The sequence below is a fragment of the Ruditapes philippinarum genome, unplaced genomic scaffold (genome assembly GCF_026571515.1).
Source record: "Ruditapes philippinarum isolate M1 unplaced genomic scaffold, ASM2657151v2 ctg3864_1_1_1_1, whole genome shotgun sequence".
Lineage (NCBI taxonomy): Eukaryota > Metazoa > Mollusca > Bivalvia > Venerida > Veneridae > Ruditapes > Ruditapes philippinarum.
The window spans coordinates 155,366-181,775 of record NW_026859228.1 but is presented as its reverse complement, the minus strand read 5'-3'; the positions used below and the strand labels follow the sequence as shown (position 1 = coordinate 181,775).

Here is a 26,410-nt window from a genome sequence, read left to right as displayed (position 1 = left end):
TCTTGCGAGTAGGGACCCAGACATGTCACTAGTCATGACTGTCACTAAAGGGTTAATTTCGAAGCAAAAAGTAGGTAAATGTTCGGCGGCCAATAAGACCCTAAAGTGTTTAGTAACCTGTGACAATTTGAAAAAGAGGTAGCACTGAAAAGGGCTGTTATGCCAGCAAAGGGAGCTAGCCGTCTAACCGTACTAGGGGCTCACGCACCCTTTCTCGTCATCTCTAATATCCCGTCAAAAATATCGAGTACAATGTACAAGTTCTGGTCTTTGTTTAGTTTTCGCCAATTTTCTTTATTAATTATGAAGGATAATAATTGAAAGAGTAAAGTTTTTTCTGACATAATGTACACTTTAAAATATATAACTTCATACAGAGCTGAATGATGGCGAGAAACTAAAATTTAGATGTAGACAGTAAATACTTTAATATATTGTTACACAAAAATATTTAACCAATTGTCATTCTTTTATCAAGTCTTTTTAAAGCAATAATTTCCTTGATTATATCTCATCTTACTATGATAAAACAAACTAGAGATATCACTAAAGCTGATCCATATTCCCACCAGTAACTTTAACTTTCTGGAGCAAATTTTGAAATCGACTTATAATTTATGTTTTGTCTGTGTACTGTGTAATAATTAATACACTTAATTGCATATCTTCCAGAAATTATTTTTCTATTTTGAGTACCTTGTCCTAGGGGTCCCACCGAACTAAATGCTAAGTTTCGTTACAATAGCTCATTTCCTCCAGTAGCAATTTTCCTATTTTTAGTAACAGTAACATTGACGTAGGGAGCAATTCCATCCAGGGTCTTCATATAAGCTTGCTTTATACCAAGTTTGATTACAATATCTCATTGTCAACTTTAGTTATCATCCAGAAACCATTTTTTTTCTAATTTAAGTAACAGTGACATTGACCAAAAGGAGTCCAGAAGCAACCCATACCAGGGTCTTCATATAAGCTTGCTTTTTACCAAGTTTTATTACAAAATATAATTCGTAACCTTTCTTTATTGTCCAGAAACCATTTTTCTATTTTTTAGTTACAGTGCCCTTGACCAAAGGGAAAGACGCAACCCCAACTGGGGCCTTTATATAAACTTGCTTTATACCGCAAGTTTCTATCAAAAATTTCATTACTAACTCTAGTTATTGTCCGGAAGCCATTTTCCTATTTCTAAGTTACAGTGACATAGACCTTGACCCCAGGGGGTTCAAAAGCAAATCAATAGGGGTATCCGCATAAGGTTGATATAAACTAAATTTGATTACACTGTCCATTCCAGACTCTAGTTATCGTAGGGAAACAATGAAGTGGACAGACCGATGAACCGAACTACAAGCTAACTCCTATTTACCTTCGTTTGTGGGGGTATAAAAACCCATAATATCTGCTGAAAGGAAGGAAATACTTTAATTTTGAATACACACATGTAATAGATTTATCTGGTTTAGTTGTTTTTTTCTACTGCAAACAAGTTTTGAACTATAAGCCGTGAACGCGTGAGGTTTCGTGCAATTTTCTCTTACATTTAAGACTTGGTCCTACAGTCAAGCGAGTTAAGTTGAGTTAACGGTATTTAAGTAAATGTGGCCAGAGTAAAAATGGGGCGATGGTTGCAGAAAAAGCAATTTCTTTGAAATAAAGTACAAAAGGCCTTTATACAAACACAATATAATTAAAATATATACATATACACAAATATATATATACATGAATATCGCATGCCAATACGCTGTTACAATATACGTCTTTAAAGATTAACATACGCGGGTTCAGAAAGGTATGACATAATTAATCACATCAACATATTTACAATACATGCGAAAAGTGAAAACATATTTATATATAAAAACTTAACAACAGGACATACTTTTAAGATTTTTGTATATATTTTAATACAGATTGACTGGCTTTAAGAATAGAATTCTATTCGTGTGGGCAGTATCGCAAAAAATGACAATAATGATTAATAAAGTTAAGAAAGTACACTGGTAAAAACTGAATGCATAGCATAGATACATATTTGCAAGTGTGTACTGTACATAAATTATATCATTACATGTTATATTATTTTAATATACGAGTAGTTCATCATTTAACAATTGAACATTTATCATTCTATTTCCATATCAATAATTGTAATTAACTTTCGGTAGTATCTTCTTCATTAAATTCATTAGAAAATAATTATGCACTGTGTGGTATTTAGATGCCTCCAAAGAGGCAAATGTGGTACAAAATGTATCTTTCTTTTGACTTAGAGGGGAAAAGAAGGAAAAAAATTAGTGACGAATCATTTTTACGTCCACAAAGTTTGTTGAATTTAGTTGTAATGAATATAAAACTTCAGCTTGCAATTCGCACAATTATCCGGGAAACTGAAAATATAGCTGACCCTAATCAGTAAGGCAACTTGGGCCACCAGAAAGGAAAAGGACAATCTATGGTAGCTTTGACAAACTGCACCGAAACATGATGCAATCTTAAAATGTGTACAAACTACTAGTGTTAAACAGTCGTATATGAATTTAATAAATCCCAACACCAACAATCTGTGAGCATGCTACAAGTCACAAATTTGAGCTAATTTGTGAAATATTTCGCGTAGATACAGCGGTAGGGAAAGAGGTCATGACCCTTCCCAAACACGGATTAATATAAAGGATATATAGAAGATATTTTTGGAAATCGATGTTTTTTTTAGTGAATATCATGCAAACAGTTTACCCATGGCCTCCTGGAAAAACTTATAAAATGTCGAATCTTCTCTCAAAAATCAACTTTTGTCAAAAGTGTGTTTGGGATCAGGTATGTATGCTTTTACAATTGTCAAATGAAAAGCCTTTTGATTTATATATGAGAATAATCTCTAAATCAAGCTATATTCAAAGTAAAAGCTGATAATGTTAGGTTATTGTTTGAAAAAATAATGCTTTAACTGTCAATATTATTTTATTATCAACCTTGTTAGTTGTGAAGGAAAAGAAACTTCCCACCAATTTGACACCAGGGCCATAACTAATAACAATTTTGCATATGTCACAAGGTAATGTTGCATGTTGAACATCTTAGCTTTTGGCATTGCAGTTTCCCAAAATAAGACTAAAATGTGTTTTCTTATACAGGTGATATTATATGTAAAACATGTAAACTCTGGGTATTGTAGTTTCATACAATAAGTCTCAGGTGTGTCTTTCTCAAATGCATCTATATCAATCAAGTGACCCCAGGGACGGGGCCAATATTGAACCATTTGGCACGATTCAAGTAAGTTTTGTAAAGGTTACTAAGGCAATGTTACATGCTAAATATCTAAGCTCTAGACATTCCTACAATGAAACTTAAACGTGTTTTCCTGTTTCAGATTTTTTATAAATCAAGTTATCCCGAAGCGGGGTCAATTTTGATATCAGGAAATCTGAACTTGTGTTCTGCATACCGTCTCATTAAAAGGAATATTTCTGCAAAAGGTTTTAATTTATTTCGGTTATAAATATACAAAGCGAACGCAAAATTTGAAATTGATACAAAATGACTAAGTGTGACCATGGCCTGAAAAAGTCAAATGTGCGCCCTTAACATCGCCTTTTAATTGTTTATATTTCTGCCCAGTATCTTCAATTTCCTTTTACCGGTTCAAAAGATCCAGACCTTACACGAAAACTGCTAACTGACGGACAGACTTACGGACGACCATGTGTATAACATTATACGCCCACATTTTGTTCCGGGTATATAACAACAAATCAATCAATGCAATAAACAGATCTTACAGATTTGATATAATAAAAAAACACTAGCCAAATATCCTTCAATCAAATTAAGCAGGACATTGCATTTATAAATACCACATTCTTGGCATATTTTACACACAAACTCAGAAAAGTTAATTAAATCAACATGTATTCCAGATAAGCAAAATAAATAAATAAATGTTAATATAAGAAGATAATACATTATAAATACTGACAAATCATTATCTGATATTAAAATTTCTCATTGTTATAAAATAACTCAACAATTCCCTTCAACTTCAAGTTTGCGTTGTGTTTCTGCAGTTTTGTTTGTTTTTACGATAAAAAAACTACAGAATAAGAAAATAAAAAATAACATACATAAATATCTGTACACATATTTTCAATAAATAATAAGGGCAATTGGCCTCAAGCGCTCACCTGAGGTTATACTGTTATGTAAAAGCATTCAAAACTAGTTTTTATTACAAGAAATTGAACGATGTTGGTCACTAGACCAAACTTCATGACAAATATATTTCTTAATAATACTATTTACATGGTCATAATTTCATTGCTGTACACCAAATATAAGAAAGTAGGTCAATGATAAGGTAATTTGATATCTAATTTCAGTTCTACTCCTGGAATTGTGCACACATTGTGTCAAAATGTCATGGCTGTGTATAAAAAAGCCAAAAAAGCCAATTTTAAAAAATCAACATCAAAGGACAAGAAAGAACATCACTTGTCAAAATTTAGGTCAGTTATATCCAAGTTCAATTTAACATCTCGAACTGTGCGCATGGTCTAAATTTCATAGTTCTACACTAAAGGCAAAGGCATTTACTTAAACAATCTTAATACAGGTCCACAAGACAATGTTTCATGTCATATTTTAAGCTCTATAAAGCTTTATCCTTTTCAGAAAACATTATTTTTAGTTTTTGGTAAATGTATATAAAGAATGATCTTGACCCCTAGAGAAATGCTTAAATAGTACTTAGGGCAATAAATTGAACAATCTTTGTGGAGGTTCACAATGTTTCATGCCAAATATCTAAGCTCCAGCCCTTGACGCTTCAGAGGAAAGGTGTCCCATTATTTTTATATGTTTGTAATAAAAATCTATGCCAACGGGGCAGGGCCAATATGACTCAAAGGCCATTATTTGATCAAACTTAGAAAAGGTCACGCCAATTATTTAACCTTTTGCCTTTGTCATTTCAGAGAAGATATTTCTTATTTTCTTACTATATACATATAAGGAAAGCATATGGCCACCGGGTTTGGCCAATTTTGACACTAGAGACAAAATTCTAACAACATTGAAAACGATGTTTTATGCTCTCAGAGAAGAAAATTCTTTAAGTTTTTACATTAAAAGAAAACTTCTGACCCCTCGGGATAGGGTCAATTATGACACTATGGGCAAAATTTGAACAAATTTGGGAGATAATCTTTAGATGATATATATTAAATATCAAAGCTCTGGGTCTTGTACTTTCAGAAAAGAAGATTTTAAAGTGTTTACTATATAGATTTTAAAAGTTTTTACTATATATACATAATGATAATTATTGACCCCCGAAGCGGTGCCAATTGTGACACAACGATTATATTGAACAATCTTTGTAGAGGTCTACAACACAATTTTTTATGCTAAATACCTAATATCTAGCCTTTGTCAATTCTTACTATATACATAAAAGGAAAAATTATGATTCCCGGGGTGGGTCCAATTTGACACAAAAAATAAAATTTGGCAAACTTTGGTAGAGGACCTACAGATAAAATCATGAACCAAATATCAAAATTCTGGGTTTTGTTCTTTCAAACAAGATACTTTTTTTAAATTGGCATTTGAAACTCTTTTTCAGACTCTGTGAAAAACTTATGCAACAGACCATTTGTATAACTTTTAAAGGGGACAATCTAAGAATCATTCCTGTAAAGTTGTAAATGTGCAGTCCTTGGTTTCAGATGATATGTTGTTGAAAGAAATTGATAATAACACACGACGCTAGATGCCAGATGACGGATATAGGGGGAATGACAATAGCTGGCAATGAGCTAGTTTTGCTTAGGTGAGCTAAAAATAAAACCCCATAAAATAGAGGGGATAGTGGCTCTTCCTGCTTTACACCCATAAACATATGATATAAACAGATAAACATCTATTTACATTGAAACATAAGCTATTAAACTTTTAGGAAATACGCTTGCTGTGACTTCGGTGGAGGAAAAGTGTACATCCAAAAATTAATAATTCAACATTACTTTAACAGTTTTTAGACCCTTAATATTTCAGGACAGAACATTCCAGTCATACACTCTCCTGCCTTTGAGGCTGTGCCATGTGGTTCAACTTTGGTGGTCTGTGCGTACATCTGGTTGTTGATGAAAAGCTTGTCCCGGACCAAGACTGACTTCTTGTCAGCTATTCTGGCCCTTCGCACCTTCGGGATAAGTGAACGTCTCCGATCCATTACCTCGAGTGGCACCTGCTCAGTCACAATTTACGACAAGCTTCTGAAATAGCCTTATAATAAGCATTGACGGCTTTATCAGACTGCTTAGTTTTAAAGCGTACAAAGATGGGTTTTGTTAGAAGCAGTTGCCCCAACTGTGTAGGAAACATGCGACTGAAGATCGGAATTATTTAATATTTCATAATAGTTTAACAGATTACCTTCGTCGGTTCGGGACAACCGGAATTACTCTGAGCCATTAGCCAATTCTATCTAGATACCGTCTTTGATTTGAGGACATGGTTACATACGGTATGTCCACTAAGAAACGTTCTTGTAGAAATTAAAATGAGATTTATGTATTATGGATCAAATGTTACGACAGCATTAGAAATATGCATTAGTTGAAATATTACGAAGTGTGCATGTTTATATTTCAATTGTATAGTTCTCATATAATGAAGACACAACAATTTTGTAAAGAAACTTTTATCATATCCATCATTTTCTTTGTAATGTTCATATCCACTTCTGATTGAATACTTTGACAATATCAGCATTCAGTTGTCCTTTCTTGGTTGAACAACTGACGTACAATTTATGTTCTCTGTCACAGTATGTTAAAGCTTTCGGTTGATAAATATTTAATTTATCTAGTCCAACAATCTCACACCTTTTTAAACTGCTCGACAATCTAAGGACAGTATCACTGCCTCTGTAAGTCACTAATGTCGTGTCATCTTCTAATTGTTGCAGACCGTAAGGATATTCATATCCTGGTTCTTCAAAAACGTTCTTAACATTTCCTTCAAAGTCAATTTTCATAACCTTGTGATTTTGGCCGTTCATTGCATCTGATACATAAAGGAACTTCTCGTCATTACTGGATATCACTCTGAGGGGCCCATGAAATAGACTAGGAGAACCAAACACATTAAGAACATCTCCATCTAAGTTAAGAATGCTTAGTTTCCCTACTTTCCAGCTGGAAAAAACAAACTTATTTTGACAATAAGCTAACCCATTGCATGCTTCGCTGACAGTTATATGTCGTTGTAATGAAAGTCCGGTGTCATTATAAGACAATATCTGAATACACTTTTCCTCCACCGAAGTCACAGCAAGCGTATTTCCTAAAAGTTTAATAGCTTCATACGTTTTGGAAGGCATCCTTGCTTCTATTATTATTGAACCATTCTCAACGTCAATCAGTTTTATGCTGTTGTTATTATAATCAGCAACAATCAGTTTCTTTGGAGCAATCATAACCATACCTGTGATGTTACACTCTTTTTTATCGGATGCAGATTTCACATTTACTGTATGCGAATATTGTAAATCTAATGCTCTATCAGAGGACGGATGTACTCTTGTTGACAATATTCCATAGTTATTCAGAGTCTTAAGACCGTCTATTAGGCTTGGGTTCCGTGTAAATTGGATACAATCGTCTGCTGTATTTGCTTCTATTACTTGCTTTTCCTTATCTGTCAGTATTTGCAGACGTTTTGTGGCATTTTTCATCTCAATAAAAAGCGTATTTTGCTTGTTTTCTTCTTTTAATGTATTTAACGACGAATATGAACATTGGAGTTCCTCCATAATCTCTAAGGAAGTAGCTTTAACGGTTTCCTGTTTATATTTTGCATTCTTGACAACTATATCAGCTTCCTCCAATATTTTTGTTTCCATCCTATCCAAACATTCATTTCTCTCTTTCCTCAATACTTTGATATCTTCAACCACTTTTGCATGACTCTGGTCTAGATTTTGCGTAGCTTTATTAATATTTTCTGTGTTGGATATACATTTAATAACCAACGATTCCATTTGTTGTAATATACCATTCAACTCCACAGACATGTTTTCCGAAACATCAGGTATATAGTCCACATTACATTGTTTGTGTTCTAGTGTAGCACAGACATAGCACATCACCGATTTGTGATCGTTGCAATAAAATTCTGGCGGTTTATCTTGATGCTTCTCGCAAAGATTCGCTCTATTGTCAGATATATTAGGTAACATTATCAGGGACATTGGCATAGAGTCTTTGTCAATGAGAGCATGGTTTTTGAATGGACGTGCGCGTCTTTGATGTTTGTAGCATGTTTCACATAGATGCTCTTGACAGTCTTGGCAGAAGCCATAAGCAGGTTCCTGCAAACCATCAATGTCACACGGGAGACATACTAATTTTGTGACATCAATGCCTAGTTTTCCTGGGACCTCCATCTATACCTGAAAAAAATATTACATGAAAAAAATAACAATTATATTTTGGCTTAAAACTTAATTTTTGTCTGAAACCATACACTTTTCATAAAGTGACCAGCTAAGTATTTTAACAATCAAATCATTGCACCTTTTTCATGTCTTGTGAACGGCGCACTTTAATGTCACATAGTTGACTGAGGAAGTGAAATCAAATAAATTTGCCTAAATTAACGGTCAATACATCATAACTTGATTAAAGACAATTAGGTCTAGGTTCATTATATATTTTCGGGCCAAAACATTTTTATTTACTTCACTCAAATGCATGATAATGTAAAAATAAGGAAATATTCAGTTTACGGACTGTTCATTTGATTTTTGCCTTATATAATATAAACCAGGTAAATATTATCAAATGTTATCTTCTCCTCGGCAAGCTATAAAACACACATACGAATCCGTTCCTGTAATTCACCAGAACTAGGTGAGTTCAAAGTTTCTTGTTCCAGGAATCAACAGTTTGCTCCAGAAGGTTTTAACCGAAGAGGCAAGCTTTCTCATTTTACATTTACTAGCCCCCATGATGTTTTATGTCATAGTGTTCTATTTGTATTCCATAAATTTATCTAATATATTGACCATGAATGGAAATTTTTTATCCATCTTTTAAGTCCATTTAAAAAGAAGAACCTTTATGAAATTCAAAAAACAACGACCGTACTTTAATAATGTCAGATTTAAAAAGCTTTTAATATAAGTGTCCAGCAATGCCGTAGCAAGGTTTGCGAAAGCCTAAGCGTATACAAACACACATACACAAAATTAAAAAAAAGACACAGAGACATGACAAGAACTTTCAACTACGAGTCATTAAGTCATCACACATATTTTCTGATTCTGTAAAGTTATTTATACTTAAAATCTTCATGGCATATCAGATAATTTCTTATTGCACATGACTATAACGTTTCCCTGTTAATTTTCATTAACAAAATTTCAAAGCTAGAAATCTTTTATTTAGTTCATTTAGATTAGATAAAATATTAAATGTTTCATGACTTGTTGTAAAACCTTAAATCTTACTAAAAAGAAAACCGTTAAAGATCTTGTAGCACACATTTTTTATGGTTTTGTATCATAAATATGATGCTCGTATTAAGATTTATCAATTTTGTAAGTTCCAAAAAGCATTATTTATCAAGATATTACCAAATTTAACATTTCATGTAAATAAAGGGAGGTAATAAAAAATTATTTTTTATAAAGTCTCAGTCAAATTTATCAATAAAAAATGAATGCATATATTTTTATGATAACATATAATATGTACAAATATTTGCAGAACATATTTGACATATTCTTCTATGTTTGAAAATTGTTTTACAAGCATAATTATATACATATATATAATTTCATTTAAATGTGGTATACAAGCCCAAGTACAACATACAGGATCTTAAAGTAAACAACAAAATTGCATATTGAAACCACCCTTGTCAGCAGACGTACTAAATATGATATTAATTATACATTAATCCTAATGTTCATGAATTTCTTACCTTTCGTTGGGTCTTAGTAAATATTTTCATTATCGTTAAATAGGAGATCAATTTATTGTACCATCAGTCCTGTGAAATGATTTAATAAATCCAACGTCTTAAAGACCCTGTTACTCATTTTTTTTAGTGTTGAATATCATAAATATGATGCGTAAATGAAGATTTGTCAATATTGTAAGCTCGAAAAAGCATTATTTGTAAAGATATTTCCGAATTTACATTTCATATCATAAAGGGAGGTAATTAGAAATTTAGTTTTGATAAAATCTTAGCCAAATCTTTCAATAAGAAATGAATGCATATATCTAATGATTACATATAATGCGCATAAACATCTACAGTACATATTTAATATATATTTGGGAATTTTTTTTAGGAGACTAACTATATGCATATTTAAAATTTCCCTTAAGTTTTGTTTCGTTGTTAATTACAACATACAGGATCTTTAAAGTGTAACACTAAATGCTTGTCCATTTGAAATAGGTCCGTTTAAAAGACACTGAATGTGTTAACAATTGTGTTTTGTATTTTTGTATTTTTGTTCACGATTTTTAACCTAAATTACTTGTTGTTTCTTTACTTAATATTAAGACTGCCTTTCCATTTTAGAGGTATTTCTCAATGTACACTTGTAAGAATTATCAACCAAAATTGTCCTTAAATCAATATTTATGATTCATTTTTTTGAACGATTTTTTAATATAAATTTTCGGAAGCATGTCATTATTAAGTCACTGTTCAAGAGTTAATGTTAAAATGATAAACACACATACAAGTTTTTGAATTATTAATAATGATAATGACATTGTAAAATGTGTTTATTAAAAGCCTACCTTTTATCTTATTATCCGATTCGGCGTAAATTTAAAAGGCAAAATAATTTGTGTATCTATGGAAAATATTACTGTTAATGATGTATCCATAGTTTTTATTTAATATCATGTGAGTTGTTTAACCATAAAGAACAAACGTGATGGAAAAAAACAGCCTCAATATAAACAATAATATTTACTTAAATCATACGTTTTAACCGTCAAATTTTCCTTTCAAATTTAAAAAGTATATTCTTACCTTTAAACAAAGTTTATGAAACGCGGAAGTTTAATTTTGTCAACAGAGGGAGTGCATCTTTTTAACTTAACATTAGATTTACATGATTATCTCAACATCTGTATTCAAATAAAACAAATACTATTCCTGTCCATATATATCCCATCTTTATTATACTAGTATATCTCGAGCCATTCTGTACCAAACCTTATTTGTATTAAAAAGGCTTTTTTCTCATTTACAGTGTTAACAAAGATTAGTTTTCAACTGTAAATAGACAAAGAGAAGAAATCATAACAATTGACTAAACTTGGAATACATTTTAGTTGCAACCCCTTTTAGAATAAAATAAAGAAATCAATTGCTTATCAATATATCAATCAAATTGTAAATTGAAACCTGCAATAGTATATAAATGTATTGTTGGAAGCAATATAAGAACTATATATGGAAGACGGGTGGGGATATTTCAACTTTATGAGTTCTTAATTTCTTTTATATGAGTAAACAATATCGACTTCAAGAATACACGATTTCAACATATTGAATTCGTGAATTCATGATTTCAACTTTATGTATTAACGATTTCAACTTAACGAATTCACAATTTCGAATTCATGAATTAAAAATTACATTCTTAAATTCACTATTTCAATTTCATCAATCATCAATTCACAATTTCAACTTTACAAAATAGAGAAAATAGGAATCCCTAAAGAAAGACCAACACGGCAAAATTGAAAATATTGCAGGCTCGGTTTGATTGAGCCTATTCAATGTAGGTACTGTCAAGTGAAAACTACCATCTACGCCCTTTAGCACCGGCTTAAGCAAATCATGGTAAAGTGTAACAGAATTTGATATGGTAGTTAAAATTTATATGAATATGGTGAAGATCATCAAGAAACAGTAGTGTACATACGCCACATACTTGACAATGCGAAGACAAACATACATATCGTACGAAGTAGTACACGGTAAACGACCTATGGAAATACCTGAAATAAGGTTATGGGCCCTGGATCATACAAATTAGCTACATTTGAACATCAGTTGTAAATTGAAAAACTTTTCTTATGTTTGAGTTCATTTTGAACTGTTTGAATAACAGACATTGCAACTACAAACTCTTTAAACGTTACTTCGCTAGAACTAACTCTCATCATTGAATTTAAGTGATATTTTGTTATATGATTTATTTTACATCACGCTCCGGTGACTTTTCGGCAAGATCCGTGATTGTATCAAGTATCAGCAATTATTTCATACTTTCCGAAACGACAATCTAGCTGTATTATCAAACAAGTAATTAATCATTCATTATACCATTTCGTAAATCCCACAATGTTCTATCTTTTACATCAATCATAAATACTGCTTCATATCATCAGAAATACAGTTCAACAGGGAATGTTTAGACGTCTGTAACATTCTCAAGAAAGACACACTGAGTTGATATTTGGCATGAATAAATCTAATGTGTATATGTATAACATGTTATCCTTTCATATATTTCAGAAATATTGTGAACAAAGAAAAAGAGCAAACTATCATTTTCAGCTGTATATATTAACACGCTCAAAATATTTTTGGAAATTGGGAAACGAGTTTAAAATTACCTGAGAGTATCACCAGTCAATGGACAGTAAGTCTAAAGCAATGTAAGTCTAATGTCCTTATTTGCGTAATATGATATTCAAAACAACCTTTGATAGTTTTATAAGTTTGTAACTTACATGTAGTAATCAGCAAATTTTTAGGTTTCTGTCGTCACTACAACAATCTGTCAGCACTGGCGCCTGCATTGAGGTGTTCATTATGTGAAAAAAATGCAAATTATAGATAGAAAGGCAGTTTTCTGATTTTGGTACAGTATTTTTCGTGTTTGATTGCATATTTTTAATAATTCTAAAAGGATCAGAGATGCTTTATGTTTTGATCTCGGTGATTTTTTCCTTTTGTTTACATAATGTAATTGTTATTGTATTAATTGCAAGCAAACATGTTGAACTTCTGTTTTATCCTGTTTATCCTTATTTGAAACATTTGATATATTTCACGTTTTAACAGTCCTGGCAAAAACAAATAAGCTGATTTAGTTAAAATTTATCTGCGTATTGTTCTTGCAGCAGTAAGATGTGTCAATTATTAAGTTCTAACTCTACACAAATGTACCTAGGCACATACTAAAAATTTTATATCTTGTTAAGACAGTCAAATTAGCGAAGATGTAAATTTGATAAGCCCATAATGTTCTCACAGCTAGCATACAGTTAAAGTGACATTTGTCAGAGAAACTTTTTCATCTGAATGTCTTTTTTTATTTCTTCTTTTATATCCTATAAAAAGTTTAACCCTATAACTAGTTTTAACCTTCAGTATGCTATCTAAACACACGCAGCATTATAATTATGCAGAAGAGATCGGTCAAAATGTTCTAGTATTAAGTTTCAATATCTTTGAAGTCAATTGTTTCAAAGTTAACTATATATCAAACATTTCCATAATCGACACTCCTTTTTGAACTTCAGAAGCGTTTTTATGTTAAATTGGCCTATATATGCATCATTTTATGAATTACTAAATAAACAGATTTTCTGTACGAAAAGGTGGGCTATGAAGTCTTTTTTTATCAGCATTGCTTTGGTCATTGATTGTAAGGAAAACCTAAATACCTTTCAAACGCAATAAAAAGTCCAATGTGAAAATGGAGGTTACGGTTTCATAGAGTCTCATCATAAAAGGCACGCTATTTAAGAATATTTCAGTATAAAACATGATAAATAATCTAGGTCATTGTAAAGCAAATCATATTAATCCTTTAATTTATCCAGCAAACGCGATTATTATAATCGAATAAAGTTATCTTTTCTATGCAAAAACCATTTTAACCTATTTTTTATGAAAAACAAATGACGTACGATAGGCCACTGACACATGTCTTACTCACCTTATGGATTATAACACCCAAGGTTTATACACAGGCAAGATAATGTTAGACCTACAAAAAACATTCGATACTGTTGACTATGACATTTTATGTGGAAAATTTAAATTAATGGGTATATCAAATACTAACTGGTTTATGCCTTATCTAAAAGGTATAAAACAAATTGTTAGTGTTGAAAGTATTCTATCAGATTATATGCCTGTTACATGTGGGGTTCCCAAAGAGAAGCATCATGGGTCCTCTATTATTTTGTGCTATGTAAATGACATGTGAATTAGTAAAGGTGAAGAATGTAAGCTTATCCTGTATGCGGATGACAGTGTAATTCTTTTTGCTCGCAAAATCTAAGATAACAAATTGCCACTACATCTAGGAAAGACTGAGGGCCTTATATATGTTTGGTTCCCAGCATAAAATAAAACAAGTTGAAGTATTTAAAATTGTTTGTAATTGACATGTTATTGAATCCACAAACTCTGTCAAATACATGTATCTAGGTTTTAATATTAATGATTCTTTGTCTGGTGATTCTATTGTTAATATTATTCTTACAAAGGTAAATTAACGCCTTAAATTTGTGTATAGGCAAGCAAATGGTTTATATTTTAGGACTATAACATATTTATGCTCAGCACTAATACAGTGCCACCTCGATTATACATGATGTTCTTTTTGGTACCCGAGTCTGAACAAGTGTTTTAAAAGTAGGACTCAACTTTGTAAAAATAAAACTGTTAGAATTATACAAGGCATGGGACCTAAATATAGTGTCAATAATGTTATACTAGCTAATATGTTTTTATTAAATGTTGCAAAACAGAAATAAGCAATTACGTGTAAATCATATTTTTAAAATTGCCAATATCTAGGCCCTTCATATATGAAAGAAACTTTTGTACCTGTTAGAGACATTCGTTCTTATTAAATTTGGATGAATCAGTGTAATTTTAGGGTTCCAAGATGTTATGGGAAAGATAATATACTAGTAACTCTTTTTTCCAAAAAGCAATTAATAATTGAAATTCCTTGCCATAATTAAGATATATTGTGATTTGATGACGTAATATTCCCTTGTAAAGTTCAGATCCACTTAACATTGAATATTTTCACAATATCAGCGTTTTGTTTCCCTTTCTCTGATGAACAACTTACATAAAGTTTGTGATATATGTGACAGTATGTTATAGCTTTTGGGCGATACATATTTTCCTTCTCTGGTCCAATAATGTCACATCTCTTTAAGCTGCTTGTTAGTCTCAGGACAGTTCCTCTGTCTTGAAAACACACAAGTATCGTCTCGTCTTCTAATTGTTGCAGACCATAAGGAACAGCATATCCTGACTCTTTAAAAACGCTAATAAGATTTCCTTCCAAATCAATTTTCATAACACTGCTGTTAGACCTCAAATCTCTGTCTGTTACATATAGAAACTTCTCATCCTTGCTGATCAAAACTCTGCTAGGCCCATTAAACATAGCAGGAGAACGTAAAACTTTGAGAATACATCCTTCAAGATTGATAATGATTATTTTTTTAGATGACCAGCAAGTGACAACAAACTTATAATGACAATAAGCTATCCCGTTGCAAAGTTCTTTAACATCTATACGTCGATCTGATGAAAGATCTACATCAGTATAAGACATTATCTGAATACACTTTTCACTTTCCAATGTCACAGCAAGCTTATTTTCTGGAAGAATTATAACATCAACCGGTTGTGAGGACATCTTATTCTCCGTCACGACTACACATTTCTCATTGTCAATTAGTTTGATTTTGAAGTTTGTATTGTCAGCAACGATCATTCTTGTAGGAGCAATCATAACCATACCCATGATGTTACATTGTTTCTCTTCGGATTTGGTCTTCATGTTAATCGTATCCGTATATTGTATATTTATTGTTCTATCTGGAGAAGGTTGTACACCTGTAAACAATATTCCATACACATTCTCAGATTCAAATTGATTAATCAGATCTGTGTTCCGGGTTAATTTGATACAATCATCTATTGTATTTTCATCTAATACTAATTTTCTTTATCTTCCAGTAAAGGCAGACGTTTTGCGACATTTTTCATCGCAATAAAAAGCTTGTTGTGCTTGGCATCTTCTCTTAATTTACTTACAACCGAATGTGAATATTCAAGTTCTTCAGTTACATCTAAGCAAGCAGATTTTATGGTTTTTTGTTTAATTTTTGCATTCTTTACAAACGATTCGGCTTTATTAATTATTTCGGTTTCCATTCGATCCAGACACTCATTCAATTTTTTCCTAAAGGCACTTATATCTTTAACAAATTTTGCATATCTCTGGTCTAGACTTTGGGCAGCTTTGCTAATATTTTCTATGTTTGATTGACATTTTGTTATTAAAGATTCCATTTGTTTTAATAGATCATTAAACTCATCAGACAGGCTTCCAGAAACATCAGGAATATAGTCCACTTTACACTGTTTGTGTTCCAATGTAACACACACATAACAAGCCACCAATTTGTGGTCTCTGCAATAGAATTCTAATGGCTTATCTTGGTGGTTGGCGCAAAGATCTGCGGTATCGTCCGATGAAATTACCCGGATATTTGGCATGGATTCTTTGTCAATGAGTTCATGGTTTTTAAATGGACGTGCACGTCTGTGATGTTTATAGCATGTTTCACATAGGTGCTCCTGGCAGTCCTGACAGAAGCCATAGGCTGGTTCCTTTAAACCATCAATATCACAAGAGAGACATATTAATGTTGTGTCATCAGCTCTTGAAGCTTCTTCGTCTTGTTTACCAGGAACCTCCATGAAAGTCTGAAAAAAGTTAAATAAAAATAATATTTTTCTTCTTTTTTATTTAATTTATTTTGTATTAATTTTTACGCTTTTTATGTTTAATAAATATATCATTCATAAAAAAAAATTACGTATTTTACCAAACTTTCCTGAAAAAAAAACAGTTATAATAATATTCAGTACAATGATCTCCATATGTGAATAGAAAATTACAATAAGCATTTAACAAGTTCTTCAAAAAATATCTATAGTAGATTGTATCCTATTTTGCTATACTGAAGTAAAGATCTCCGGTAATATTTAAAGATTAATCTATCAAATGCTTGTCACACCGATCTGTGTCTAACTAAAATAATCAGAAAATAAATAGTGCACGGCAATAATGTTTGATAAATATCATACTGAATAACACATCAAATTATTGCAATACCAGTCCTGTGACAAGCGTTGTTTATAATTTAATAGTCAGTATAAAAGAAATTTGTCATCTCTGCAAAGCATTCAAAATATCATACTTATAACAAATGTGAAAACTTTTTTTTACTCAATTTGGTAAAAATTGATGTATTCTGTATGCGTGTTAATCCAACATTTTGTGTAACTGGTATAATTTGTGTTTATTATTGTGTCCATGTATAATTTCTTTCTTATTAAAATCTTACACTAAACCCACGAGTATTTCTCACAATTATGTTAAGATGAATAATTCGCCTTCCCGACTTCTTTACTTATATTTCCTAAAGATCCTTTAACTCAATTGATTTATGGTTTAATATCATAAATATGATCCTCAAATGAAACTTTATCAATATTGTAAGTTCCAAAAAGCATACTTACGAATTTATATTTCGTGTAAATAAAGGAAGGTAATTAGGCATTTTTTTCCGATAAAGTCTAAGCCAAATTTCTCAATAAGAAATGAATGCATATTTCTTAAAGATTATTTATAATACGTATAAACATTTGCATTACATATTTAACATATTATTCGAAGTTTTGAAATTGTTTTAGAGGAAAAATTATATGCATATATAAACTTTAACTTACATCCTTAATTACAACATGCAGGATCTTTAAAGGTATACCATATATAAGCCGAAAACTGTCCAATATGTAAAAAATTGAAAATACTTGCAAATACCTTATAGGTAGCCTTTTGAATGATTAGATGTCTATATCTTGAAATTTTCGTGTTTTGGAATATGTAGTAGATATAAGCCGAAAACTGTCAAATATGTAAATATTTAATTTCATGAATTCGCACAGATATGAAATGTTGCGTTCAAATGACTATTTGTGTGAATTTTAGATGATATCCAATAAAATTATAATTTCTTATTTGTCATACCACATGAGTCTGAAATGTTTCTAAATATAGGTTATACGTATATATGATCAAATATAACCAGTTTTGTATTGCAAAGATGCATTTATTTTCGCTATTGTAAAGTAGAAAAAACTACAACATTACGTACATACAATGAAGCAAATCAAACAAGGTGATTCAGCATTGTTAGCCATGTTTGTTTTCACTAAGTGGGTCCAAAAGGAAAGTAGGCCAAAATTCATATAAAACAAAGTTCACAACGTAAATGATAAATAATTTGCAATTACACTTCTACGTCTATATTTTAAAGACTATTATTATCAAAAATAAAAATGATAACAATAAGAATATTTACCTTGAATGTGCATAATTGCTGAAGACAGAGTTAAATATGTTGCAAAGTTTTCTGCACATGTAATAAATGGCAAAATCCAGAAAAGAATTTAGTATCACTAAGTATTAATACTGTGTTATCTTTAGTTTGTAGAGTTTTAAACATGACATAGCTACCCGGTGCATACTTTAAACATGTTGATTTAACATTTCATATCGTATGTAGTTTTAATCAATATTTTGATAAATCAATAAGGAAATGTCAACCGAAAACGTATTTAAATCATCATTTATATTCAATTTTGAAAAATGTTCTATTTTAAATTAACGAAAACATGTCGTGTCATGTGTTTTCATAAATCTGAAAGGCGTTGCTTCAAGTTATCTTGTTAAAATGATAAACAAACATTCAAGTCTTTGAATCATGAAAAAGTTACGAATTTGTAAAGATACGTTTAGTGTAAAAAAAACCCCTACCTTTATATATTATTATCCGATTTAGCATTAAAACACCTTCAACGTAAAGGTACACTTGTTCGTCTACATTATGAAATTAATAATATCACGTGACTTGTTTAAGACCAAACGTTGCGTAAGAGAAGAATAACAACAAAAATATATACAAAAAATAATCGTGAAGGCATAAATTATGTTGTAGCTATAATTTTATTCTTGAAATGTTTAATAAATATTCTTAAATATTAACTAATATATTAGGAATATCTGCTTATGGAACGCGGAAGTTAATCTTGTTAAACAAACATTGGATTTACATGATTATCTCATAGATTTGGTTTAAAATAATAATTAATTAAAAAAAAAATTATATTACTAATCATCTATATCCAATCTTCATTATATTATTAGCTCTGTACCGGACTTTATTTGCATTGTTAAAAGCTATTTCTCAACAAAATGAAATTTTGAAAGGGGAACAGAGGTTGAAAAGCCTGCATATCACAGAAAAGACGTCAAAAGACAAAATACAACATATCCTAAGGGCAATTCAATAGTATTCAAGTAGGAGTACAGTGACCACCTAATCAGAAAAAGGTCAAAGAAAATAACTTAAATCCCCACGAACATGCAAACAAACAACAAAAATGTCGTGCTGATCGAAAATTATATGTACGGGTCGGGAATAGTTTTTTTCTACTTTTTTAAGCAGAAAGAAGAAATGAAAGAAAAACTAAATTTCGGATATATATTTTAGTTGCAGCCGCTTTTAACAATACTAGCATTCATTTATTCCTCAAAGAATGTTACAGCTTATGGATGATAGCTTTCCCTAGTCTAATAATACCATATCTGTTTAAGCTGCCAGGCGGTTTCAAGAAGTATCGCTGCCTTTGAAACACACAGGTATCAGTTATAGATCATATAGTACCATAAACATAAAGATCCTGTTTCTTCAAAAACGTTCATGCAATTCCCTTCACAACCAATTTTAAAACATTCTTACTGTTGCTCAAACATGTATCTGATAATTGTGTAACATGTTCATATCAACGTTACAAGATTGTTAAAATTCGAAACTGTTGCAATGTATATTTTCTTTATATGTGAAGAATGTCAACATTGAAAATTATACGATTCTTAAACGTCTTAATTAATGTCATATATTATCCGTTTATGAAAGGTACACACAATTTCTGTAAGAGTTTATTCAATGACGTCAATAGTTTTTGTGACGCCTAGGTCCAATACACATTGAATATTTTAACAATATCAGCCTTCCATTTTCCTTTCATTGATGAACAACTTACGTACAGTTTTTGTTCTCTGTCAAAGTATGATACAGCTGTTGGGCTATAAATATTTGCTACCTCTAGTCCAATAATGTCACATCATTTTAAGCTGCTTGACAGTCTCAGAATAGTGTTACTGTCTCCGTAACACACAAGTGCCGTGTCATCTTCTAACATTTGAAGACCAAAAGGAACTTTACATTCCGAGTCGTTAGAAATGCTCTTAACATTTCCTTCCCAATCAATTTGCACAACCTTGCCATTGTTTTCGGAATCCGTATCTGAAATATATAGGAACTTTTCATCATTGCTGACGGAAACTCGGACTGGTCCATAAAACCTAGCAAGAGAACCACGGTCATTGAGAATATCACCTTCATGATTGATTATAATTATTTTCTTTGATGCCCAGCAAGAGACAACATACTTATTCTGGCAATAAGCTACACCATTGCAATATTCTCCTACAGCTATACGTCGATCTAATGAAAGTTCTGCTTCAGTATGAGACAATAACTGAATACATTTTTCATTTGTTAAAGTCACAGCTAGTTTATTTCCTGGAATAGTTATAACATCATTTGGTTGAGAAGACAAAATTGTCTCTGTTATAACTGATTTTGTCTCAACATCAATCATTTTGATACTGTTGTTGTAATTGTCAGCAACAATAATTTTCATAGGAGCAATCATAGCTATACCGGTGATGTTACATTCTTTCTTATCGGATTTATACTTCACGTTTAGTGTATCATCATATTGTAAATTTAATGTTTTATCTGAAGACGGTTGTACACATGTTAACAATTTTCCAAATTCATTCTCATTCTTCAGTCGATCTAAGAGGCTCGTGTTCCTTGTAAATTGGATACATTTGATTGTTTCATTTGCATCTGATACTTGCACTTCCTTATCTGTCAATATCGACAGACGTTTTTCGGCGTTTTTCATCTCAATGAAAAGCTTGTTTTGCTTGTTTTCTTCTCTTAATGCAATTAACAACGAATGTGAACATTCAAGTTCTTCAGTTATCTCTAAGCAAGCATTTAATACGGTTTCCTGTTTACATTTCGCATTTTTTACAGTTGTGTCAGTTTCTTTTAATATCTGGGTTTCCATTCTATCCAAACATTCATTTATTTCTTTCCTGAAAACTTTGATATCTTCAACAACTTTCGCATGACTCAGATCTAGATTTTGCGCAGCTTTGCTTACATATTCTACATCCGATTTACATTTTGTAATCAACGATTCCATTTGTTCTAATATATCAGTCATCTCTTCAGACATGTTTCCAGAAACATCAGGAATATAGTCCACATCACACTGTTTGTGTTCCAGAGTCACACAAACATAACAAGCCACTAGTTTGTGATCTCTACAATAGAATTCTAATGGTTTATCAAGGTGTTTCTCGCAATGACCCGCCGTATCGTCCGATGTTGTAGGTGCGATTGCCGGCGTCTTTGGCATGGACTCTTTGTCAATGAGGACATGATTTCTTAATGGACGTGCACGTCGGTGATGTTTGAAGCATGTTTCACATAGGTGCTCCTGGCAATCCTGGCAAAAACCATAAACTGTTTCCTTCAAACCATCTCTATCACACGGAAGACATAGTAATGTAGAGTCTTCATGACCAAGTTTCCCGGGGACCTCCATTTATACCTGAAAACAATAATTACATTAAAAGAATGTTTCATATTTTGATTATATTCAATGGCCCATTAATCTTCAGAAATGTTTTTTATTTTTGTTTCTCAAAAATCTTTAATTATTGTGTATCCAAAATGTTACTCATTTGTCAATTGCCTGAACTACCATCTTTTTCATCTGTTCTTTTTTTGTAATATGTACAGTTAGTATTTTGTATAATTACTATGTTGTTTGCATTTTGCTACCTTTAAGACAAATTATTTCACATTTATCGTTACTTCCTTCATATAACTAGCATCTAACAGACTCCAAAAACATTATTTTAACATTATAAAATTCATGTTTGCCATTTCTAAAGAAGTAAAACTTTATTTCTTTCTGGGACATAGTTTGCCTGTTATGCTTCAATCAGTTTTTACTTCAATTTTGCCTTAAACCGTACACATCTTATTATGATGATTTCATTGTTTATTTTTTTATAAAACTTTGACAATTTCAACATTTATAACTGACTCAAGTTACTGGATCGTGTGGGGGTTGCGTGCGTTGAACGCCGCCTTTCCTTGTTGATCTTGTTTACCAAATTTATTCTGTCAACAAACTAATCATTACACCCTTTATCTGTTTAGTTTACGGACGTGCATAGCGTTAGGGGTAAGTAAAATTAGATAAAATAACTAAATGATCTAAAGGTCATTAACTAAAAAAACGAAGAAAAAACAACAACAAAACAATACGATATTGTCATTTGGTCAGATTAAGTAAAATGAAAAAAGGTATCAAATTTTTTCGAAATGAAGATAGATCTTATCTTGAACAACAAAGGATACTAAAGTTCATTTGCGCAATAAACGACCTCTAACAATACCGTAGCCAGGCCTTGAAAATAATGAAACAGAATATGTATATGCGGGTGTAGTGCACGCATGCTCCCACATATTATTTTACTAGGAGCGATTTTCTAGGTATTTTAATAATAATCTTTAATGTTTAACTAATATTTGAACATACATAATGTTTACTAATGTCTTTCCTTAAGGCCCATTACACCTAATAAATGCTTTATTTTTATTTCTCAAAATTTTTTGTGCCCTCTTATAATTTCGAAAAGTTACTAATTGGTCAATTACTTGAACTGTTGCTTCTGTTGCTTTTTTTTAGAGGGGCCGGGGTGGGGGGCAACTGGTACAGTTTTAGTGACTTTGATTTTGTATGAAAGTCAAAATCCTAATTTATTTACATTTTGCTACACTGATGACGAATATTTTCACATTTATCGATACATTGAGTCTTAAGGGGATAATGATAATAGATACCTTATTGGAAGGTTTTAGAAGTCATGTTGCCCTTTTTAAGGAAAGAAATTTATTTGGTTTTGAAGCATAATTTGCCTTTAAAGTTAAAATCTATTCTACTCTATTTTCATCTATTGTCAATTTGTTTCAATATGTGTAGGTTTTCGAAGGGAATTTGATAAGTAATTGGGCAAAATGAAATAAAAAATAAACAAATAAAGAATCCCCGTGCAACAAAAGCAAACACAACAAATATTCACTGCATATCAAATAACTACCTTTCGGACACAAAGGTATTATAAACTAAGGTTAACTGTATTGAATAGAAATTTTATCTTTCACCCGATCGTTTATTTACAATGTACTTAAGTCACGTGACATGTTGTGAAATCTATCAATATACATATTTATCATAAAAGAACGTTATAAACACAACAGTATTATGTACTTAAATTCATCTTGTTGACAAACGTTTGAAATATGATTTTATTGCAAGTATGATATTAATATTATTAAATTTCTTACCTTCTAACCAACAAGCAACGTATTGATTGAACTTTGGAACGCGGAAGTTTCAAAAAAAGGGGAATGCACTCTTGTTGTATGAAAAATTAATCTTTAATAAATTCTGTGTAAATAAAGTTAAGTTTATACAATTGTTCGTATTCTTATGAAATATGTGCAATATTAATTTAAGCACATATCCGTATTACAATGTTGCTCGAACTTTTAAAGAATTCCTTCTGTTACAGATTTAGTCTTACTTTACCAATAACTTGACACTACACAGGGAAACAATCGCGACAGTTAAGTAACATTCGAATGTGTTGCAGTTTTGTCCTTTGATGAATAAAACGATCAATTGAATTGATATGAGAACGAACTTAGGTATTATAGAAATATCTTTATGTAAAGATGACATCATGACCCTGCATGAATGTCTTTCCCGTGGTTCTGTTTGACTAGATAATGTCGTTAGAAAGTCGCAATTTCTATCTTGATCTTTAAGTTATGGCTTCAGGATCATTGATTCCAGCACTTTTAAGTGTTAAAAACTTAGTACCGTCGCTCAAGCCGGTGCTAGTGGTGGTGAGACATGTTGCATTTATTATTAATCACACATGTACAGACTCTATCAAACCGAGTCTGTTATTTTCATGTAATTTTGTTGTGACTAATGATTCCGAGGATTCATCCATCTCCTTTCTTTGAACTGAAATAAATAAACACATTCAACGGATTATTTAGAGATAAATTTAAAAAGTAGACAAGTGTTACTTTACTTTACCATATTTTCATCACATCCTCAAAAGTAATATTTATCATCAATGATACTGATTACTTTCAAGCACTGATAAATGGGTTGTTTGGTACTGAAGTTATGTTGATTAATTTAAAAAATGTGTTCATAACTTGATTTGTAATAAATAATGAGGAAACTATAAGTTAAAATAACAAGATTATTTCAATTTCAATGCAATCACACATTTAGAATAAATGACAGATGCATGAATTAAACAAATGCAATCAAAATGTTTGATAACAATAACCATGTTTTAATGTCAAATGCGAATGAATTTTACAATTTACTAATTATATCATTTATTAAGACATATCAAATTGTTAGAAAATGCTAAAGACGTTATAAAGTTTGCACTTGACGAAAATCATTTGAGGGAAAAATAAAACACCACAAGCAAAGAGCTGTACAGCCTTTCGACCTTTACTTTGACGTTGATTTCTATACTTATACGTTCATTTCAAATGAATACTTTGTCATGATACGTGTTCAATTAAAGCAAGGTTTTAAAATATCAATGATAAAAACTACTTCTTTCACAAAGTGAAGATATAACTATAAATAACTTGCTTCAACTTTAGAGACTACAAAATGATAACATTTTAAAATGATTAAGCTTTTAAAGAACTATTACTAGTATTCCCCATCCTCTTCCATAAAAATTGCTTTGTATGTTGTCGGTAAACCCAGACGATGATTAGACAATGCTAGACAACAGTCGCTTAAATTTAAGATCACAGTGACTTGAGAAACCCTAGGTTATAATTGTCACTGGGACCTCGCAAAAATGTTTGTCCAACCTATAACTAGCAAATGCCAAGGCCAAGAATCCATATATTTAGTTGGAGGTTGGTATTGACTATTAGATGACACCGGTTAGTATTTAGGGCAAATATCTGAAGGTTGATGTAGTTGTAACATTGAAAAGAAAGCTTATGCGATCAAAATCTTCATATCATTTTGATATATAGTACATACATTTTGTCATACGTAGTAGATGACCACCTTATACTGCAAGGTTAATAGCTTGAAGGTCACTGTGACCTTGACCACAAAATGCTTTTCTGATCAATATATAAAACTCAAAAAAATATCTTGACCTAAGATTTAGTGTGGAGGTTCAATTAGTCAAGCCCAATTTATTTATGTATTGATTTTGAGGTCAAAAGTTCCGAATTATGTGACCTCAATCATTTGAAGCTTGACCAAATAATAATATAAGAAAACTGAGTTGATGATTTTAATGAGAAGAAGAGGGAGTATGGAGTATGTTAAACATAAAAAACATTACATGAGCATGTCTCTCTGAAGAGTAGACCTCAGAGATATACTATGCTCAAATTTGATATTAGAAAATATTGATAATTGCTATTAAGTCTCTTTGTAAATTAACATAAACGTGTTCTGACTGTTCACAAAGTGGATCTATAATGTTTAAAATAATATACACTAAAGGCGGTCAAAATATGAATATGTAGCGTTAATAAAAATCAGTTCTTTAGGCAAACACCAACTTTAATTTACTTGTAATAGGGAACGCAGCTTCCCATACACGTACACAATTGTTTCATTCTTTTAATCAAATTAAGCATATTCAGTAAGAAGTTCATACATTTCAATAAATCTCTGTGATTAAAATGTTTTACTCAAGGATGAGCATAGTATATCCATAAAAAGTGGTCAGGTAAAATAGCCGGAAAAAACAACAACGAAACATTCAATACTATTATTCTCACCCATAGATCTCACGAATAGTCCAACTGCCTTAAAACCACCATCACCACTCTAAAATCTTATTGACTAATAAAGCACTTTTGTTGGATATAAATCCCCCGCCTAAGGGAAGTTTTACATTGAGCATCACACTGTGCTTTTTCAAAAGATTGAGGTATGGATCTGGACTTTCAGTGTAATAACAATTATTCTATACGGAGTTGTGGTTCTTTTTCTGGAAACTCTAATA

General features: G+C 31.4%; 4 protein-coding genes across 4 annotated transcripts; all 4 read right to left on the bottom strand.

Annotated features, from left to right (window-relative positions):
- Positions 1–6,702: 6,702 nt before the first annotated feature.
- LOC132755712 (E3 ubiquitin-protein ligase TRIM71-like) lies at positions 6,703–10,962 on the bottom strand. The gene is made up of 2 exons (XM_060746616.1): positions 10,833–10,962; positions 6,703–8,461 (listed from the first exon to the last, which is right to left on the bottom strand). Exon 2 carries the CDS (start codon positions 8,453–8,455, stop codon positions 6,740–6,742), a length of 1,716 nt encoding a protein of 571 aa, XP_060602599.1. The 5' UTR covers positions 8,456–8,461; positions 10,833–10,962; the 3' UTR covers positions 6,703–6,739.
- Positions 10,963–14,728: 3,766 nt separating this feature from the next.
- On the bottom strand, positions 14,729–18,970 carry LOC132755702 (uncharacterized). Its single transcript, XM_060746598.1, has 2 exons — positions 18,471–18,970; positions 14,729–16,806 (listed from the first exon to the last, which is right to left on the bottom strand). Exon 2 carries the CDS (start codon positions 15,872–15,874, stop codon positions 15,080–15,082), a length of 795 nt encoding a protein of 264 aa, XP_060602581.1. The 5' UTR covers positions 15,875–16,806; positions 18,471–18,970; the 3' UTR covers positions 14,729–15,079.
- LOC132755693 (E3 ubiquitin-protein ligase TRIM33-like) lies at positions 16,033–16,800 on the bottom strand. The gene has a single exon (XM_060746583.1). The coding sequence runs from the start codon at positions 16,798–16,800 to the stop codon at positions 16,033–16,035; it is 768 nt and encodes a 255-aa protein (XP_060602566.1).
- Positions 18,971–19,211: 241 nt separating the features above from the next.
- On the bottom strand, positions 19,212–23,723 carry LOC132755701 (uncharacterized). Its single transcript, XM_060746597.1, has 2 exons — positions 23,673–23,723; positions 19,212–21,864 (listed from the first exon to the last, which is right to left on the bottom strand). Exon 2 carries the CDS (start codon positions 21,856–21,858, stop codon positions 20,296–20,298), a length of 1,563 nt encoding a protein of 520 aa, XP_060602580.1. The 5' UTR covers positions 21,859–21,864; positions 23,673–23,723; the 3' UTR covers positions 19,212–20,295.
- Between the last annotated feature and the right edge of the window lie 2,687 nt (positions 23,724–26,410).